General features: G+C 37.8%; 1 protein-coding gene across 2 annotated transcripts; it reads left to right on the forward strand.

Annotated features, from left to right (window-relative positions):
• The first annotated feature begins 6,289 nt into the window (after positions 1 to 6,289).
• LOC101742799 (juvenile hormone acid O-methyltransferase-like) lies at positions 6,290 to 20,371 on the forward strand. Of its 2 annotated transcripts, none has more exons than XM_062671425.1 (5): positions 6,290 to 6,354; positions 15,861 to 16,229; positions 16,965 to 17,136; positions 18,832 to 18,940; positions 20,036 to 20,371. In XM_062671425.1, the coding sequence occupies exons 2-5, from the start codon at positions 15,868 to 15,870 to the stop codon at positions 20,194 to 20,196; spliced, it is 804 nt and encodes a 267-aa protein (XP_062527409.1). In that variant the 5' UTR covers positions 6,290 to 6,354; positions 15,861 to 15,867; the 3' UTR covers positions 20,197 to 20,371. The 2 variants fall into 2 exon arrangements, with proteins under 2 accessions (XP_062527409.1, XP_004929488.4); XM_004929431.5 differs by lacking the exon at positions 6,290 to 6,354 and adding an exon at positions 10,745 to 12,205.
• Positions 20,372 to 22,526: the final 2,155 nt, after the last annotated feature.

Consider the following 22,526-nt stretch of genomic DNA (forward strand, 5'->3'; position numbering starts at 1 on the left):
ACAATACATCCTGTAAGTATTTACAAACCATGTTAACCTTAAACTAATGTCATGTTCTTATCACAAGCGACTAAATTGTAAGTACTTACTTTAAGATTTTTACACAAGTTTTTTTGAAGTCGTCATGGCCTAAAGGATAAGACGTCCGGTGCATCATTCGTATCTAGCGATGCAACGGTGTTCGAATCCCGTATGCGGGTACTAATTTTCCTAATGAAATACGTACTTGCCAAACGTTCACAATTGACTTCCACGGTGAATCGTGTACCTAATAAAAATCAAAACCCGCAAAATTGTAATTTGCGTAATGACTGGTGGTAGGATCTCTTTTGAGTCTGCACGGGTAGGTGTACCACCACTCCGCCTATTTCTGCCGTGAAGCAGTAATGCGTTTCGGTTTGAAAGGTGGGATAGCCGTTGTAACTATACTGAGACCTTAGAACTTATATTTCAAGGTGGGTGGCGCATTTACGTTGTAGATGTCTATGAGCTCTAATAACCACTTAACACCAGCTGGGCTGTGAGCTCGTCCACCCATATCAATAAAAATAAATAAAAAATAATAAAAACATGTATGCAATTCACACGTGATAGAAGTGAAACCTTCAAAAACTAAAATACAATTATCTTATGTATATGTATGTAAAATGTTGTCCTTAGTAGACCAAGTACATAATTGCAAATCATCATCTTTTATAGTATGAGCTAATGCCCTCTGGGAATTAAAATCTTAACTTCAAGTGTTATCCTAAATTAAAAATAATAACAATAGATTTCATAAACATTATTAATAAACCACCTCATAGATGGCGCTGTATTAAAAAACACTGTAATGCTTCCTATCTCATTTTCTCCCACGTTAAATCTTATAAATGTATGTGTCCATCTCTTTCTACTGTCGCTTTTTCGTTTCATCGACTTTCAAATCACAACGATGCTAAAGAAGTTTTCACTTCAATAGTATTTATATTTCTGTCTCATTCTTTGCTGGCTTCATCCTACACATTTTTGTATTTGTGTCTCTTACCTGTCGTTTTTTCCGTTGCATCCGGTTTGAAATCACAACGATTCTAAAGAAGTTTTCACTTCAACAAAATGAAGAAATAAAGAAAATCAAAAAAAGAAATGTCTAACCATACTAAATAAACACATGTATTTACAAACCATATAAACCCTAAAGTATAAACAAATAAAATATGCAAACAGTCAAGTGTTACCGAAGACAACTAATACGCTACCACCTAGGCGCCTCCGGAATACGTGCGTTCGCTCCGAATAATATAATGCCGTAGGCAGCGACGCTTTTTTTCTTTCTGCCTATGCTGTTAGCCTTAGAGGCTACCTATTTCAATTTCTCCTTGACGTTTAGGTGAGCTCACGGGGCTCAAACCGGAGTGTTGTTAACAATGGCCCTAGCAAAGGTAGTGCTTCGCAGAATCTACCACCGGATCGGAAATGCGACCCTCTGTGAAGATCCGGCGAGGACTCAGTGGGATGTGTCTATGGGTTAATTTACTCGGGTTCGGCGAGGACGGTGACCACAGAAATAAATCAAGACTTCTGTGACTGTGCCCGAGGCAGCGACGCGTAGTCGGCGCGCTTTACATACCCGCGCGACTGCGCAGGCGTAAACAATCTATAAACGCCCAGCTACGTGATTCTTTAAATTGGCATAACTTTTTTATTTATGAACCGATTGACATGAAACAAACACTAAATGTTAAGTAAAGCTTACCACAATAAATTAGTGAAAACCACATCTAAATCGAATAAGCTGTTTCTGAGATGAGTGGGCACAGACGTACAGACAAACAGACAGATTCTACTAATCATTATTTTGCGTTCTATTGTGTTCATAAAGTTCCCTATAATAGTTTTCCTGAGATGTCTTCAATGTACAGACAGCGACTAGTTACGATTTTATTAAATGGTATGTATTGATAGACAATTTAAGAAATTAATTGTATTTTTTAAATATTCACCGTAATTATTTCCCAAAAACTAATTGAAATGTTAAGGCTTTTCCTGGTGATGACATTATGTGTGGTATATAGAAAGGATGCACAGTTGCTTAAAAAAAAAATTTGTGACATGATAATCCTTTCATCTTTCTGTCATCCATTTCTTTTTACAATACCGGTAATAAACGGGGTGATTAGGGACCAATTCCAACTTGATGAACAATTTTATGGTAATTGTTAATTGTAAAATGCTATTTCAGGATCAAAATGATTGAGTCTTCGGAGTATCTTTGTTATCCAATTTAAAGCTATGCAATTAGCATTCCAGTTTAAACTGCTTAAATAACTTAAGCAAAAAAATAAAAAATAGGCGTTATCCCTATTTACCCGGAAATTGCGGTTAATGGGGACAAAATTTGTGTTAATAGAGAAATTTGTTAGGGCTGGCACTCCTTGGTTTTAATTGATTAATTTATTTAGTTGCAACAACAAAGTGATCATGAATAAAAAACATTGAAAAACTGACAAAAGTATATGGTTGATGTCACCTCAATTATAGGTGCAATCAACAGTGCATTGACAACAAAAATAAAAAATAAAATAACTAAAACTTGATTACATTTAATTGCTTATGATTAATTTATATTTACTTGGGAAATTATCCGTGACAGATTTTTCCTGTAATTTGTGAGACAATTAGAAAAAACATTTATTTCATCACTTAAAATTAGTTCAGTGCAATTGGACAACTCTGAATGAACATTGAGGGAGACCGCGCTACCCTGAATATTATTGTAGTCCCAAAGGATTCTGTTTAAGGGAAAGTAAGCAACTAAATTCGAACGAGCGGGCTTTCTTATAAACGATTTGTATTTCTTCGTTCTTGATAAGTACTTAGGGGCTGATATTTTTATCTGGGTTAAGAGATTAGGTGTGTCGGTTATTCCATGGATTAATCAAGTGGATACCCCCCCACTCTGAACAAATATTAATATATTTTACTACGTATTACTTACACATTTTTGTCCACCTTGAGATTTCATTGTTCTTGGTACATGTTTGGCAAAGCCGACTCACTTATGTTAAATTGTTTAGCTATTTCAACTAAAGACTTATTCCCATTTTCATAGGCGTCTTTTGCTATTTTTAATATTAAGGGATCATATCTCTTATAGGGCTTTGCATTCTTTGATACGTACACGCGAGGCATATCTAAAAATAGAAAACAATACGTAATTGATAATATAAATATTTGCCAAACAATAAAATAACACTACATTGATTATTTTGAATAAAAGTTCTAGACAAAATCATCATGAATAAACTAGATTCTTACCAACACATTTAAAAAATATTGTTATAACTACATAGAAAACCCTACAAACCTGTACCTATTTATACTTAGGTCGTTCCCATTTAACTTATTCTCATTCCAATTGACCCCTTTTTCGTTGTTATTTGTACATGAGGTGTCTCCATTATCCCCAAAAACAACAGATTTTTACATGTATTTTTATATTATCAAAAGACATTAAAACCAATAAGAACTGAGACTTACCTTTATTATATATGATGGTTTAAACACTAAATAATGTTTATAAATCACAGTCTTCTTCTATTATTATCAAATAAATAAAAGAGAGCAAAGTTTCTAGCACTAAAATAATTACCACCACAAGAAATTAATTTGAACTTTCAGCATTCTACTACTAAACTACAAAAAATTGAAGATTTTGCAACGAATATAAAACTAATATTGAGCAACGAAAGATTTCCTGTTTTTTTCCCCATTCACCTCTCAATCCTTAATCACCCCGTTTTACGGTACATTACATACGGTACCTACCTACTTATGTATATAAAAAACATATTTTTTACAATATGTTCAAGTACATATTCGAATTGTTACACATGGAATTGATAAATAAGTTTTTCAGCCAAATGATAACCTCCATGTTTTGAGATGAAATTTGATAAATGCTTAGGTTATCAATAAGCTCCAAAACTGACATTTGAGATGTGCACAAAGTTTAAAAAAATATAAACTAAAATATCTGTTAGAATAGGTCAACGATGACGTCATTTGATGAAAAACTTGAGATCACACATAATTAATTAAATATATTGCTAATTCAAGATTATTTTTCATTAAAAATTGGTTTTCTGTAATTTAGTTTGACAATTCTCCGAAATTGTGTTTTTGTAAATAAAAAAACAAAATAAATTGTCAATGTCGATTGGCTAGGCTAGAAGCAGCTAGTAAGGCGCTCTGTTTCCCGTGCTCAACGGTTGAGCTTTTCATTTCTTTATTGCCATTATGAAACAGACACTAAATGATTAGAAAGACTACGGAATTGCACACGTTTAAATTTGAATGGGGCTTGTTAGGTAGGTATAAGAGGAATTTGGGGTATAACTTGCTCGCCGGGACTGCATATCACATCAAGCATCAGCAATGAAACTACATCATTATTGTGTGACGTTAGAATAGCTCGCTCACGAAGACAGGAGTTGTCAAGGTAGCTATATTGGTCCATGTTTCAATCAGTATATACAGTCGGCATCAATGCGCCACTTCGAGAAGGCGGCACATCACGAAACCCCTCTTGTCGTGGCCGCCAGAAATTACATACCTGATCCTGTGGACCGAATGGTAAACAGTCGACGTCGCCCTAAATATTTCATTACGGATCCTCCCGACCCATTAACGGTGCTTTTGGGTACCTCAAGCACCGGTCACCGCTCGCCGTCGCTTACGACGAAGGCAAGTAAATTAACCCACAGACACAGCCCACTGAGTTTCGCGCCGGATCTTCTCAGTGGACCGCGCTTTCGTTCCGGTGGTAGATTCTGCGAAGCACTGCTTTTGCTAGGGCCAGTGTAAGCAACACCTCCGGTTTGAGCCCCTAGAGCTTACCTACACGCTATGGTAACGCTGATATAGCCTCACAAGGCTATCAGCGTAGGTAGGGATAAGAGGTCCATTTATTTAAGTGTGTGTAGTCTTGGTCCTTTTTTTTCCACAAGAGAAAATCACCGGATCTAGAGATCGGAACTTTTAAGCAGATGTTTAGGTATTCCATGAGCTCTGGGACATCCCATTACTTTAGCAATGTCGATAGTTGTGAGTGAGTGGTTACCGTCACCCATGGACTTCAGCAATGCCAGGGGCAGAGCCAAGCCGCTGCCTACCGCTTAATACTCTCCATAAGCCTCGTTTGAAGAAGGACATGTCATAGCGCTCGGGAAACACCGTGGAGGGGAGCTCATTCCATAGCCGGATGGTACGTGGCAAAAAAGATCTCTGGAAACGCACTGTGGATGATGATGATTTATATATCTACATAAGTTTCTATTACTTTTTGTTATAAACAAATGTGTTTAGATAGTCTACGATATGCTGGTTAAATTATAGTTATAATTTAGAATAAAATAAAATAAGTCTTGATCCTGATGTTGTTTCGTATTTGTAGTAGAACGAAACGTATCAAGAGGCTTGGATAGATCGGAGGGAAGAAGCTATCTACTGTTGGTTAAAGAGAGATAGCACTTATCCGTGATTGTGAAACGCAAACTAAGGATAGATACGCTCTTGCTGATATTCGGAGATAGCTATCTATCCGTAATCTCAGATAGGTTATTGAAAACGGCCGTAAAGCTATTTCAGCAGATGGCGTTGTTAAGCCACCCGAAGCCACTTAAAAATGCCTAAACGATCTTAGAATATTTCATAATTTTATCAATATGTAATTCGTATTTAAATATATTTTTGTAAAAAAACACAATTTATCAAAAAAAAAAAACATATTGTTAATGTGTCTTTAAAGCGGTTAATTGCTCTCAATCGTCTCGTCAAATAACAGCTCACTTGAAATGTGAGCTCTTATTTTTAGTTCACTTTTATATTATGTGTATAATCTATGACTTTAGACACAGCCAATGTCAACCCGTCTCACAATGCCGCAGTGTGTATTCAAAAGTTGCCAAAAAATGCCCGAAAAAGCAATTTAACGGCCGGAGTATCTTACTTTCGGTAAGTACATGAAGTATAAGTTATATTTTAAGCTTTAAAATAATAAATAATATTAAATTTTAAGCAAAATTACCGATTTTTAACCACCGCTACAAATGTTGGCCAAGGCTCGCCAATACTTGGACAAACTTTTGTTTAACAGAAGAGAAAATGCATGGAGTAGATTTGTGTTATAATAATTTTAAAAAATTTGTTATCAGTACTTCAAAATTGGTTAATGCTGCTTTTGTGTCTGTTTGTTGGACTCTCATTAGATACTTAGCTTTCCTTTTTTATTTTAGCTTTCCTAGCAATCACGTGTGCAGAATGGATCTCATTTGTAAGTGACAGGAGTAATTTATTGCTTTGTGACGAATGATCGTAAGTATTAGATAATGTTTTGGAGGTTTGTGACTTTATTACCAGGTGCCATAGTCGTAATTAGTTTGAACTTAAAACTGTTTCAAAACTTTTTTCTCCGTTTGTTGTAAACCAATGTAGCTATGTGTGTGTATATTCACGCGGACAGCTTTTGCTTTGATTTTGTACGTGTCCCTTTATCTAGTTACAATTGTTGATCGGAGCTCTCAATTAATAAAAATAGTATTATTATTCGCCAATAGATGTCGGGAAGAGTCACAAAGTTGATTATTGAAAACACGAATAAAACAACATTTTCTGAAAATAAATCGTAGCTAGATCAATTTATCGCCCCCGAAATCCCCTGTATACTAAATTGTATGAAAATCGTTGAAGCCATTTCCGAGATTCAGATTATATACAGTCAAACCTGGATAAGCGAGAGTTCAAGGGAGCACAATCTCATTCTCGCTTATAGAGGTTTCTCACTAACCCGAGTTTCTCGCTAATGCTCCCTCTGAATTTCGATTCGCGATTTTCCGCATTCAAATGCATTCACTATTTTAAGTTTATGACTTTAATGACAGTACTTTAATTTTCCGTTTTTACATGATGCAGAACAGAACTTTCCTTCGCAATTGATGAACAGAACTTTCCTTCGCAATTGATTAACGATAAACTGAGTAAGTTCGACAAACAGGACGGTACACAGGCACACGTGTCGATTCGAAAATAATTCGATAAAAGAATACGATAAAATAACAACGTTATTTAGTTCCACGAAATAGAATAGGTTCAATATTCACGGGAAAACCATACAAAAACAATGATAAGAAATTCCACGAAAGTTAAAAATGAGGCTAAAATAGCAGATGTTAAATTTGTAATTTGTTTTGTCATTTGTTCCTCTTAAATAATATAAATAAATAAATAAAGCTCGGCTGTCACTTATAGGTATAGATATGTAGCAGTCTCACTTACGGAGGTCCATGAGGAAAAAACGACTCTCTCTTACAGAGGTTTCTGTTTCTCGCTAATAGAGGTTTTGGGAGCTTAAAATGACGGGTCCTTGCTATTACTCTCACTTATAGAGTTTTCTTACTTATCCAGTTCTCACTTACCCAGGTTTGACTGTATATACAAGAATTGCTCGTTTAAAGGTATAAGATATTTCGACGTCTCGAATAATAAAAGTTTTAGTGTTAAACAGTAACAATAGTTTTAATTATTTTTCTTATTAATAATATTATTGCTATGTAACAAAATTTAATAATATAAAAATACCATCGATCACTTTCCTCCCAGCATTAGGGAAATTGTACGAACGTACATTCGTTACGTAAATGCCTCTGGGACTTCGTCATCTGAGTCATCAAAGTTATCCTGATAAACGAACACTCGTGCATCCAGCAATTGCACCGCCTCACGCAGCACATCCTAGTAGGGCTAAATAGACACAGACCCGTCCCCACGAGAGCCCTCTTCTTTGATAACGCGAAGGCGTTCAACAAAGTCTGGCTTCGTTGTTTTAATATAAACTTAAATTGCGTGCGTAAAATACGTACTTTAAATTGTACAACATGGGAGTACCAGTCAGTCTCATGCTCATCAAACGAAACTTCTTGGCGAATTTTTCGTTTTTCCTTCTCGCCTCTCGTTACTCAAGTAGGAATATGTCGTTCATTTACAATAAACTCCTTTTTTTTTTTTTTTTTTTTCCTACCTAAGCTTAGCCTTGAGAGGCTATATCAGCGTAACCCTAACTTTTGTAGGTGAGCTCACGGGGCTCAAACCTGATGACGTTGCTAACACGAACCCTAGCAAGAGCCATGCTTCGCAGAATCTACCACCGGATCGGAAACGCGACCCACTGAGAAGATCCGGCGAGAAACTCAGTGGGCTGTGTCTGGGAGTTAATTTACTCGTCGAGCCCTTCGTCGCAAGCGACGGGTTCGACGAGGACGGTGACCGGTGCTTGAAGTACCTAGAAGCACCGTTAGTGGATCGGGAGGATCCGAGATGACGTGTTTTGGGCGACGTCGACTGCTTTCCATTCTGTCCGCAGGATCGGGAATGTAGTTACCGGCGGCCACGATGAGAGGGTTCTCGTGTCGTGCCGCTTTATCGAAGTGGCAATAAACTCCAGATCGCGGTCACCAATTTATATCAATGCTTCCAGAAGTCGCGCATCGACATCACACGCGCATTTGTAATAAGTCAATTCAGTAGTTCTTTTTTTTTTTTTTTATGATTGAAAGTTTACTGGTGGCCCGAAGGCCTTTCCAGTTTCACCAGGACAGGTGGGCGAGCAAAGGCTCAGCCAAGAGGGGTGGGATTTGCTAACAACTGCCCGAGCGCCTCCGAAGGAGACCTAACAACTCAAGAGCAATTGTTTCGCGAATGAATCTACTACCGGATCGGAATCGCGACCCGCTGAGAAGATCCGGCGAGAAACTCAGCGGGCTGATGCATGGGTTAGGTTGCACGTCGACCTCTTTGTCGAGTTCGACGAGTACGGTTACCGGGGTCCCTAAGCCTGCCCCTAGTATTAGAGCTGAAGGCATCTAATGCAAAGGTTATTGGATCTGATGGATCCGTAAGGACGTGTCTAGGGCGTCGACGGTGACTGGCTCCTGCATGATCAGGATTCGGGGAGTAGTCAGTGGCGGCAACGATAAGGCGATTATCATGACGCATAGCCTTATCGAAGTATCGTTCCGACGCTGACTTCATGTATTTCCGAATTGATTCGAGGCCCAGGTCGTCGTGTAGGTCAACGTTCCTCACGAACCACGGAGCCCCGACAGCTAACCTGCAAAAGCGGGATTGTAGGGATTGGAGGGTGTCTATGTGTGTGCGGGCCGCGTGAGCGAACACCACACTCGCGTAAGTCATGACGGGCCTTATGCAAGTTTTGTAAAGTGTCACTTTGTTCCGAAGGGACATTTTACTCCGCTTACAGATCATGGGGTAGAGTCTACCGAGAATAAACGCGGCACGGTCACGGACTGATTTTATATGCGGGCGGAATGTCATCGATGCATCCAGGGTAACGCCCAGGTACTTGACCTTCCTGGCCCAGGGTATGGGTTGTCTAAAGAGAGAAATCGGGGGTGTAATTCAGTAGTTCTAAGGATGTACGCGATTAAACAGACTTAAATTTATGTACAGACACATTTCAATTGTAATGTTTTACTATAAGTAATGTATAATTGCATTAAAACTTAATGCAATAAAACTTAAAATGTATCATTGTATTTTCCCGCCTTTTTTATGGTCGACACAATTTTCTTATGTTGACATGAGGAAGAAAAATTGTCCCCCATTCGAAGTATCCTAAATGTTGTCCCGGTATTCTATTATTTGTATTTATTTCATTAAAATTATTGCTACGCAGAATCTACCACCGGTTCGGAATCACGAAACACTCAGAAGATCCGGTGAGAAACTCAGTGGGTTGTCTCTCGCCGAACTCGTCGAACGGTCGAGACAGTGACCGGTGCTTGAAGAGCCTAAAAGCACCGAGAGCGGATGCGGTGGATCGGATAGGGAATGATTAGAGCAAATTCAAATTCAAATTCAAAATCATTTATTTCAACTTAGATGTCAGTATGACACACTTGTTGAATGTCAAAATACAAATAACAATGTTAACTCTACCACCGGTTCCAAAAAAAGCCACAGTCCTGAGAAGGACCGGCGCAACAAACTCAGCGGGCTTTTTTTTTTGTTTTTTCTCAAATATTTTGTTTTTTTTAAATAAATAGAAATATTCACAATAAAAGAAAAAACAAGTCAAAAAAATACAATTAAAAAAAAAAAAAATTATGAAAAATGAAAAGGCCAGGAGCGAGCGCCTCATTCCCACGTAGTGCCATCTAGTAAATAATCCTTAATTTTATAATATGCCTTGTTGCACAAACGTTCCTTAACAGTTTTCTTAAATCTATGAACAGGTAGTAGTTGAACGTTTAGTGGGATCTTGTTGAAAAGCTGTACACCCAGCCCCCTAAAAGAGTTGCTTATTTTCTTAATTCGAGCCGCCGGCACCGCAAGCCTATGTTTGTTCCTAGTGTTCACATTGTGCAAATCGCAGACTCTGGGGAATTCTTCAATGTTTTTACGCACGTACAATAAATTTTCAAAAATGTATTTGGACGCTAAAGTTAGAATTTTGATTTCATTAAACTTGTCCCTCAAGGATTCCCTCGGGTGCATATTATAAATAGCACGAATAGCCCTCTTCTGCAGGATGAAAATCGTTTCGACATCGGCAGCATTGCCCCATAGCAAAATGCCATAGGACATAACACTATGAAAATAACTAAAATAAACCAGGCGTGCCGTATCTTCATTAATATACATTCGTATTTTTTTTACCGCAAACGCTGCACAACTAAGCCTACTCGCTAACTTGCATATGTGAGGACCCCACTGCAGCTTGGAATCAACTGTTATACCAAGAAAAACTGTCGAATCCACAAGCTCCAGTGTCTCTCCACTTACAGTAATATTAGTGTCAACTTGTCTAACATTAGGTGTGGTAAATTGTATACATTTTGTTTTTTCGTTATTTAATATAACAGATTATTAACACTAAACCAATGTACCACGCGCGAGATAGCATCATTCACATCGTCATAATCTTCCAAATGTCGTTTAATTTTAAACAATAATGATGTATCATCAGCGAATAATACGACATCGTGACGGGTTTCAATAAACTTAGGTAAATCATTGATATATACAAGAAATAGGAAGGGACCCAATATGGAACCCTGAGGAACACCCATATTAAGTAAGACACCGGAAGATCTCGTTCCTTTAACGTCTACCTTTTGGATTCTTCCGGATAAATAAGATTTAATAAGTTCTAATGAAACGCCCCTAATACCATAATGGTGTAATTTCCTCAACAATGTATTATGCTCAACACAATCAAAAGCTTTAGATAAGTCGCAGAAAACCCCAAGGGCATTATGCGACTCTTCCCAAGCCTGAAAAATATTTTTAATGAGATCTACACCTGCATCAATAGTTGACCGACCTCTAGTGAATCCATATTGTTTGTTATGAAGCAGGTTATTGGAATTGAAGTGGTTCAAAAGTTGTTCCAGAATAATTTTTTCAAAAATTTTACTCAATGTAGGTAGTACTGAAATGGGCCTAAAGTTAGAGGGGTCAAAAGTACTACCAGATTTAAATAAAGGTATTATTTTACTATATTTCATTAGATCAGGAAACACACCACCATCAATACAGTCATTAAATATTGTAGCAAGGTAAGGTGCAATTATATCAATAATGGATTTTATAACATTAATTGAAATTCCCCATAAATAATAGCGATGCGTCGCCAGGGTCGGATATGTAATTAGCGGCGGCCACGATAAGAGGGTTATCGCGTCGCGTGTCGAAGCAGCGTTATGACGCTTCCTTAATGTGCTTTTGTAACGATTCTAAAAGATCGACATTCCTCACGTACCACGATGCTGCAATTGCTATCCTGCAAAAACGAGATTGGATTGGATGATGATTATTTGGAGAGTTAATGCCTATGCGGTCCGCGCAAGCGAACACTACAATTAAATAGGTCATGAGATCTGACGACGACATTAAAGTTTTATAAGAAAGAGCACTGTCAACTTCGCAATATTCCACGCATTCATATGTTAGTTAGAAAATTATAACATAGTTAAATGAATTTATAGCGCATAAAAATATTAAAAAAAAAAAGTTTTTTGGATAATTAAATCCGAAGGATCTCTAAAAGATATTATAAATACGACTGTCTCATTGAATCACTGCGTATTGTGTGCAAAATCAGCATTATGGTTGGTCAAAATCAAGTCAGGAACGGAAACTCATTCAGGTATTTTATTTTTTGTTTACTTTGTCACGGAAACTGCCTGCCTGTTGTAAAGTTACCAAAAGTTGAAGTTTCGAACAGGAGAACGCTTCAGCCTATTTTCTTGTGAACCCGTCAATCGCCTTTTAAGACATCCATGAGAACATTATAATTTATAATTAGAAAAATTATAATTTGCGTAATAGTGGTGGTAGGACTTCTTGTGAGTCCGCATGGATAGGTACCACTGCCCTGTCTATTTCTGCCGTGAAGCAGTAATTCGTTTCGGTTTGAAGGGTGGGGCAGCCGTTGTAACTATACTGAGACCTTAGAACTTATATCTCAAGAGGGGTGGCGCATTTACGTTGTAAATGTCTATTGGCTTCAGTAACCACTTAACACCAGGCGGGCTGTGAGCTCGTCCAACCATCTAAGCAATAAAAAAAATACATCATAATGTGAACCCCACCACCCCCACCTTAAAATATGAGGTCTTAATTATAATACAACAGGTGTCAAATTAGTTTTAATAACAAAAATATTTGCCTGTGGTTGCAGAAATTAGTAAATAATTAGTGTTCTTGAATGATCTATGTACATTGCGAAATATTTACTTATGGTGGCTTCATATTTTATCTTATCTTATTTTTTATATTATTAACAAATTGGTTTCGAAATATATAATTATGATTGATACAAATATTTTATGCATAATTATTTTGTACTAATTTACAAAAAAATATATATTATCTGTAATTTTTTTTTTTTTTTTTTTTTTTTTTTTTCCTGGTGGCCCGGATGTCTTTCCAGTTTCACCAGGACAGGTGGGCGAGCAAAAACTCAGCCAAGAGGGGTGGGATTTGCTAGCAGGTACCCGAGCGCCTCCGAAGGAGACCTAACAGCTCAAGAGCAGCTGCTTCGCGAATGAATCTACTACCGGATCGGAATCGCGACCCGCTGAGAAGATCCGGCGAGAAACTCAGCGAGCTGATTCATGGGTTAGGTTGCACGGCGAACTCTTTGTCGAGTTCGACGAGTACGGTTACCGGGGTCCCTAAGCCTGCTCCTAGTGTTAGAGCTGAAGGCGTCTAATGCAAAGGTTATTGGATCTGATGGATCCGTAAGGACGTGTCTAGGGCGTCGACGGTGACGGGCTCCTGCATGATCAGGATTCGGGGAGTAGTCAGCGGCGGCTACGATAAGGCGATTATCATGACGCATAGCCTTATCGAAGTACCGTTCCGACGCTGACTTCATGTATTTCTGGATAGATTCGAGGCCCAGGTCGTCGTGTAGGTCAACGTTCCTCACGAACCACGGAGCTCCGACGGCTAACCTGCAAAAGCGGGATTTTAGAGATTGGAGGGTGTCTATGTGTGTGCGGGCCGCGTGAGCGAACACCACACTCGCGTAAGTCATGACGGGCCTTATGCAAGTTTTGTAAAGTGTCACCTTGTTTCGAAGGGACATTTTACTCCGCTTACAGATCATGGGGTAAAGTCTACCGAGAATAAACGCGGCACGGTCACGGACTGATTTTATATGCGGGCGGAATGTCATCGATGCGTCCAGGGTAACGCCCAGGTACTTGACCTTCCTGGCCCAGGGTATGGGTTGTCTAAAGAGAGTAATCGGGGGTGTGAGATTCCTCCTCCTAATCCGGGAGGAAATCCGTGTGGAGTTTCCCCTCTGAAATAGCACCGCAGTACTTTTCGCTGGGTTGATGTCTATGCGCCATTTTCGGAACCACTGTCCTAGGGCTAGGGCTGCGCTCTGAAGCTTCTTCGCGATTAGGGACTTGTTTCTACTGGAATAGTAAACAGTCGTGTCGTCGGCGAATAAAGTTAAGTGGGTCGGCGGCGACCGGGGAATATCGTTAACAAATAAGCTAAATAGGAGGGGTGAGAGGACAGAGTCTTGCGGGACTCCAGCTGTGAGAGGTCGTGGGGAGGAGCGAGTTCCCTCGACTCGATATCGAAAAGAGCGGTTCGACAAGAAGTCCCGTATGATGAGCACGAGACTATCCGGCACGCCCATGTTGAATAGTTTGAAAATCAAACCGTTGTGCCAGACTTTGTCGAACGCTTTTGCGACGTCGAAGAAGAGAGCTCCCGTGTATAACGGTTTTGGTCGATTAAGCCCCACAAGAATGTGCTCCGTGAGGCGGTGCACCTGTTGAACGCATGAGTGATTTGTACGGAATCCGAATTGTTCATCGATGAAAATGCCCTTGGATGAGACGAAGTCTCTGAGGCGTTTGTAGAGCAGACGCTCATACAGTTTGTCTAGAGACATGAGGAGGCTAATCGGGCGGTGACTGTAACATTATGTAACAGCGACCCAATGTATTAATGAGCATCTCGGAAAATTATAATTGCCGTAATCAAATTCGTGTCTTATCACATTTTTGGTGTAGGGTCTCAAATTCGACGATGTATTAAATGACAATATCCGTAACCAGTTATTCACGAATTATTGTTGGTGCAAATTACACGTGTGCTCTATGAGACTGTAATTTGGGGACTTGGCTGCGGCCATTGAGTAACCAGTCGAGCAGTATGTGGGCTGCTATTTTATTTATACTAGTCTGGTCTAGGTCTATACTAGGTTTAGTCGGACTACGACTGAAGTCGTCGCGGCCTAAAGAATAAGAGGTCCGGTGCATTTGTTTGGAACGATGCAACGGTGTTTGAATCCCGCGGGCGGGTACCAATTTTCCTAATGAAATACGTACCTAACAAAATATGTTCCCGATGGACTTCCACGGTGAAGGAATAACGTCGTGTAATAAAAATTACTGGTGGTAGGACCTCTTGTGAGTCCGCACGGGTAGGTACCACCAACCGGCCGGTTTCTGCCGTGAAGCAGTAATCCGTTTCGGTTTGAAGGGTGGGGCAGCCGTTGTAGCTATACTGAGACCCTAAAACTCATATCAAAAGGTGGGTGACGGCATTTATGTTGTAGATGTTTATGGGCTTCGGTAACCACTTAACACCAGGTGGGCTGTGAGCTCGTCCTACCACCTATGTAATTAAAAAAAATACTACCTATTTCAAACCTCGTCACGGTATTTTGCAGCAATTCGGCAAATCAGTCTTTAATACAATTTTTATTGGATAGATCTGAACGAGCTAAAGGTGTTGTTCCCTTAGTAGTAGTTACCGGAGCCTATAGACATCAACAACGCTAATACTGTCACTCACCTTGAGACATGAGCCTTAAAAGTCAGTTCTATAGTACAAAGGCTGCTGCGCCCTTCAAACCGAAACGCATTACTGCTTCTCGACAGAAATAGGCAGGGTGGTGGTACCTACCCGCGCGGACTCACAAGTGGTCCTACCACCAGTAATTACACAAATTATAATTTTGCGGGTTTGATTTTTATTACACGATGTTATTCCTTCACAATGGAAGTCAATCGTGAACATTTGTTGAGTACGTATTTCATTAGAAAAGTTGGTACCCGCCTGGGATTCGAACACTGGTGCATCGCTCAATACGAATGCACCGGATGTCTTTATCCTTTAGGCCACGACGACTTCAGATCTGCTCGATGTGCCTCCCTTTTATCAAAATAGGAGCCGAATCGGTGGTGTTTAGGCGCATTTCTTTAGTATGGCTCGTCTGTCAACATAACTTACTAAAAACAGTATCCCCGATATTACCATTTTATTTTCAGGTTTTCCATGAACGACGATGCAGAATTATACGAAAATAGTAACAGTATTCCGAGGCAGGATGCAGCTGACACTTTAAATGAGTATTCGTCAAGATTAAACTGGAAAGAAACGGGAGAAAGTATATTAGACATAGGATGTGGCGATGGAAGTGTCACTGATATCCTGAGATCATACTTACCAACAAGTAGAAAGATTTTGTTGGGCTGCGATATCAACGAGAGAATGGTCAAACACGCCGAAGAGCGTTACGGAAATAAGACGACAGCATTTACTGTACTTAATATAGAAGGGGATATTCCCGATGAGATGAAAGGACAATTCGATCATGTTTTCTCATTTTACACATTACATTGGATTCGGAACCAGGAGTAAGTCTTATGAGTGTATTATTTTTATGGTTGAAGTCAGTTTAAGGTAATCAGTCTTTCTTTCCATACTGAGAAACTTAGCCACATATTTATTTATTTTTTTATTTATTTTTTATTGCCCTTGTAGGCAGACGAGCATACGGCCCACCTGATGGTGAGTGGTTACCGTTGCCCATGGACTTCAGCAATGCCAGGGGCAGAGCCAAGCCGCTGCCTACCGCTTAATACTCTCCACAAGCCTTGTTTGAAGAAGGACATGTCAGCGCTCGGGAAACACCGTGGAGGGGAGCTCATTCCATAGCCGGATGGTACGTGGCAAAAAAGATCTCTGGAAACGCACTGTGGATGACCGCAGTGGCTCCAGGTAGTACGGATGAACTCTACTCCGATGGCGGGCGGTGCGATGGTAAAAACGAGATGCCGGTATCATCTCAAACAATTCCTCAGAGCACTCCCCATGGAACATACGGTATTTGAGTGATTTAAGTACTTTCATCAAAATTAAAATGTATTCGAAAGTTTGGTGGTATGGGATATGGCAAACATAATAATATGGGTATAGAGTTCATACTTATTCCTTCTATTTCTGACACTAACCAGTAGGTACTGTTTTCATCGAGCAATTGTGATATCCGACATGCGTTCATACTGTTCAATGCACTGCATTGCGTCTTCAATCTATTATCCGATAATATTATATTGGTAGAATAATATTCTGCAATTATTTTTTTTCAGAAAAGGGTTTACAAATATTCATAATCTGATGAGTAATGATGGAGAATGCCTTTTAACCTTTCTCGCATATTCGCCAATGTATAGTTTGTTCGAAGGACTCAAAGACTCCCCCAAATGGACTGCATGGCTTAAGGATTTCAATCTATTCGTTTCGCCTTATCATGACTGTATGGTATTAATACTTTTTTTCTTTAAATTTTACAGCGTTGTTCTATCTGTGATCTATGTTGAAAATAAATTACTTAGAGTTTACCGTAATGAATAGTTTGTTACAGTAGTGTCTTTACTTATTTTCTTTTTTGTTAAATGTTTATTGGAGCTCATGGACATCAATTACAACATCAATGCCCCACGCAGCTTAAGACACGAGGTCGAAGTCTCCCACTCTTCAAACCGAGATGCGTGATTATTTCGCCGCCGAAATAGGCAGAACGGTGATACCTTCCTGTGTAGGCTTTCCACTAGCCTCAGCCTCTAGTACCAGCACTTCCACAGGTTTTTCTTTATACGCCGTTATCCCTTAATTGTGGAAGCTACTTCTGAACTTGAATGAAGTACTATTTCTCTAGAAAACTAGGTTTCAGGTATCAGTGCAGGATTTGAATACCTGTTTTGTTACTTCGTTTGATACGGATAGACATAACGTTTTTTCCTTTAGGCTACGACGAATTGAAATGTATTAACGGTTTTATAATTATTTTTTCCTGGTGGTTTAAAGATTTAAATCAATTTGTTTCGCCTTATAGTGTGGTAATTGTAATTTTATTTCTAATATATTAATGTCATTGTATTCACGGATGACTTCCGCTATGGAAGCATTGCCTTGTGTAGTAAAGTAAAATCCGGCGATTTAAATAATTACAGGGACGTCTTAAACTAGTCTGGGGCCCTTGGGCACACAAGAATTTGAGGCCCTTTTGGAAAGAAAAAAAACGAATTATAATAACATTTTTTTACTGAGTACGACCATTTATTATAGGTAATCAAATACAGTATGATATAATATGTCATTAATGATATTAGAATGCTGCTGGTTTTTTGGTTACGATTACGATAACGGTTTCTTTCGGGACTTCTGTTGAGCAAAATCTTCTATTATATAATAGAAGCTTAAGAGAATAAAAAATGAATTGCGAACAACAATGTTACAAGAACGGCTGAGTAATTTGTCAATTATGTGCAAGTGATATCCTTCAAAAAATTTACTTTAAAGATATCTTTAATTGCGTGAGTGATCGCTAGATGGTGTACTTAGTAAATTAGGTAGGATGCGTTCGGAAATATTATTAATTAGTACAGTAGGAATAGGCGCAGTCATCGATATAATGGCGTAGTACATGCCTTGTGATAAGATTACTGATTTGTGAAAATAGTGCCTGACAAAAATGTTTTGAGAATAAATGTGTGAGAGAAATTCTCGGTCCTTCGGGGTCCCCTGAGAATGGGCCCTGGGCACAGGCCCCGTGTGCCCTTATGGTAAAGACGGTATTGAATAATTGATTGTTATTTGATTGATTTGATTTGAATTTATTGATTAATAATTGATAGTTATTTGTTCATTTCAAAAATGTTCAGTAGATACTAACTTCATATTATTGAATTTTGATTCAAAAAAGGCTTTCTGATACTTAGAAATTGCCTTTATATGAATGTCCCACGTGCGACTACACAGGAATTTATTTTTATCTCACTGTTCGTTGACACATCGATAGGCGAAGAGGAGAAAATTATTACTAAGACTCTGATTAGTACCATTTATTTGGAAAACTAAATGTTAATGTGTTTTTCGATATTAATGTTTTAAAAAACCGGGAATGCTTTTGTCGCATGAACTATATACTTAATTAATTACTTACACTGGTTTCAGGAACCGGATCGTGTTATTGAAAAACTGTTTAAGAAAATCGGCTTTCGATTCATAGATGTTCGTTCCAGACAAAAGAAATTTGTATACAACAAGATATCCGATTTCAAAAGTAGGTTGAAACTTGTTTGCTTAAAATTGTTTTAGTCGAAATTAATTTGTTATATGTTTTTTGTGATATTCTATCTTATAAACAGAGTAACATCTGATGGTTACTACGTCTATATTAACATACATGATAAACTGTAAGTTAATAATGAATTAATTATGTAATCCATAATATGCTTAGAATGTTTTTTATTTTTCCAAATGAAAATTAAAAACATGCCAAATAAATAATTTTAGTAAGGATCTATATTGGGAGGATTTATATCAGTAAAAATGAGAAACGAACAACGAATTTAATTTAGTGCTCCTGCCATGAGATATGGTGTCGAAATATCGATTTTTCTGGAATACTTTGCTAAGCAGGATTCCATTTTCCATCCAAGTGTAATTACGCAGGGTATTGGTGAATACGAACAAACCCACAGGCACAGAACAGGCGGCGTCAACAGCAGCAGAAGTAGGTTTAGTGGCCTCATAAGTGTTTCTTAATTTGCACTTGATGTTAGATAGTGATCGGAGCCCGTAGACACCATAACGTCCACGCCTCACCTGGAGACATGAAGTCGATGTTTGAATTGTGTCACGGCTGATCCACTTTTTGATCTACTACTACTACTTTTTGAACACTTTTTGATCTACAAAAAGTAGGATGATAGTACTAATCCTGTGGGCTAACCGTATACCTTACCACCATATTGCAATTAGACTTCTTTAAATGACTTTTGCAATCATTGTACAAAATTAAATGATGATTGAGTTTTATAATTTTTGAAATTCAAAGATTTTGCTGCGAAATAAGCACGAGATTAAACTTCATTTTTATCATTTTTTAATAATTTGTGAAGCCTGAAAAAATTCTACTACATCTCTGATAGCGATTAAGTTTATTTTAGGTTTTGTTAGTGTAATATGATAGAAAACTCGGTTTGCAACAGCTGAGCTAACTTCCCAAATGTTTGTTTGAAAATCAATTATCAATAGATCCAATTTCAATGAGGTATTAGGATTTAACAATTAACACATGCGTGCATTTGGATTTAGTTACTTTGTGCTGTTGTATCCTTTGTAAAATTAAACACACTAACTTTTCTCCTTCCAGTTACAGCGTCAGCAATAAATCCCTTCAAAATCCCGGAACATATGCTAGAAGAATTTTTGAACGACCTTATGGAAGTGGGAGAAGGAATGGGAATAATTGATAAAACAAAAAATACCGTTAATATGTTATATAATTTGCTTATAGTACACGGTAGAAAATAATTTCTGAATTAAGTTAATTTAGAACTCTAATATAGTCAGGGTTAACTTCTAGGGGTGAGAAAAAATAGTTTTTGTATGATGACGAGCTTTTTAGGTAACGGCTAAATATAAAATAGGTAACAATTTTTGAATGATATGATGATATGAATTGTTTTAATATACTTTAAGAAAATTTTCCCCTAGTTTCATTTATTATAAAATTTACATTTCAAATTTTACCATGTTAATGATTTTTTTTATGCGGACCGCTTAAGATGTACAGCATCCCTACTGGCATTGTTATACCAGGGTCTGCCGCGACCTTCGAGGGGCACCTCAGAGGAGGGAATAAACAATTGTCTGTGCGCCTGTACAACAAAATCCCACAAGATGTTCAGAACCTCCATATACATAGGTTTAAGAAAACTATTAAAGAACATCAGTGCAATAAATCTTACTATTAAGTCAATAAAGTTAGGGTTACGCTGATATAGCCTCTCAAGGCTCTCAGCTTAGGTAGGAAAAAAAAAAATAAGTCAATGATTATCTAGAAGATTGCACAAAGTGGGAATGAGTTGTTCGCTCCGGGCATTTCAATATTGCAATAATTGTTACGTTAATAATCATTGTAAAAATAAATATTTAAAAAAAATCTAATATAAAAAAAAAAAATATTTAAAAAAAAAAGACTCCCGCTGAGTTTCTTGCCAATTCTTCTCAGGACGGCGGCTAGTTTTTGTGAATTGGCGGTAGTACTTTTGACGTTCAACAAGTATGTACTTTCATTTATGTTGAATAATATTTTTTTTTTATATGATTTGATTTCGTTGAAATTTTCATATAGATTTCGTTTAGACACAGACGATCGTGTTCTAAATCTACTGCGTACCAAACATGTGATTCATTTGGAGGGCGACACGGCTGTCGTATGCTGTTGTTTTATGCCTGAGGGTAAGTGGCATTTGCGATATTTATGGGCTCTCGTAACGGTGGCCAATCAGCTTCTCTCCGCTCCTTTTTATCACAATAAAATTCACTAAAGGCTTTTAAATATGTGTGTGTGATGGTTGTATGAATCGAATACCATAATAAGGCACACGTCGCAATGAGTTAGCTGCAGTTATAATGGTGGATTGCCAATTCCTGTGAAATTGTCCTCGTCCTCCACATTCACGTTTATCAGGACCCTCTTCCATTTTTTCAAGGATTGCGTTAATTTCTTTACTAAATGGTATAACAACATAAACCGCGTTTGTAGTTTTAAGAAATTATAAAAAGGAAGCATATCTTTGTATAGATTCATTGAAACTATGGTCACGGTATCCTAATTGGTGTTTACACACACAGCACACTGTGAATGGGCTAAAAAAAGTGAAGTCTGGGTAGATATAGTGGGTTAAGTAAACAGGGTACTCGTGTCGAGTCATGAGATTAAGGCGGATTTCAATTCAGATTGATGTCAATATTCAAGTAAATACAAACGTAATACGTGACTAACGGCTTCCATATATTCGGTGAAAAAGTAATATCGTGTAACAAAAATCGTATTAGTCAAATTAGTAAACTTTCATAACAAACTATACAAATACTGATGGAATTGTGAAGCCCAAATAGGTGAGGATCATCTTGTACCTCTTATTGCGTTGAAGCAGTCATGCTTTCAGTGTGCTTAGTGCGAGTTTTTAACGCGCTCGATAGCGTAAAAGTTAACTCAAATTTGTATGTAGTTGGAACAGTGCCCCTATCGGCAAACATAGGCAAACGTTTCAACTCCGTACAAATTTGAGTTAACTATTACGCTATTGAGAGCGTTAAAAAACTTGCACTAAGCACACAGGTTTGAAATGTGAGTGACAGTATTCCTTCTAGGATGCTTATGAGATCTACAAGCAGAAAATTTAATTCCTAAAATTAAACGGAACATCAACTGTGTTGAATCAATATTACATCTTGTCATGTCATTGTCATGATATTACATAAAATTTTATGTGATCAATCAAAGTATATTTATTTTTAGACGTATATTTCCGTAATTATGTAAATTAATATTAGATATCTTTCTTCCATCTTTGAATTAAATGCTTAAATAAAAACATAGAGTTTTAAATTTAATTTAATTTTTCATAATAGCATCTCTTGTTCTATTCAGTGCAATCTTTTGTTCTATTCAGTGATTAATATTATAGTCCAAGAGCTGTAAGAGATCGACCTGCACCCATCAGATAACTTGATGACACTTATTTTTTATCAAATATAATTTATTAACAAACATGACTATGATAACATGCCTATCGAAATGTTTACATAGCTATTTTGAATTGAACTAATTTTAATCAATTTTCTTTCATCAC

The sequence above is a fragment of the Bombyx mori genome, chromosome 12, assembly GCF_030269925.1.
Source record: "Bombyx mori chromosome 12, ASM3026992v2".
NCBI lineage: Eukaryota > Metazoa > Arthropoda > Insecta > Lepidoptera > Bombycidae > Bombyx > Bombyx mori.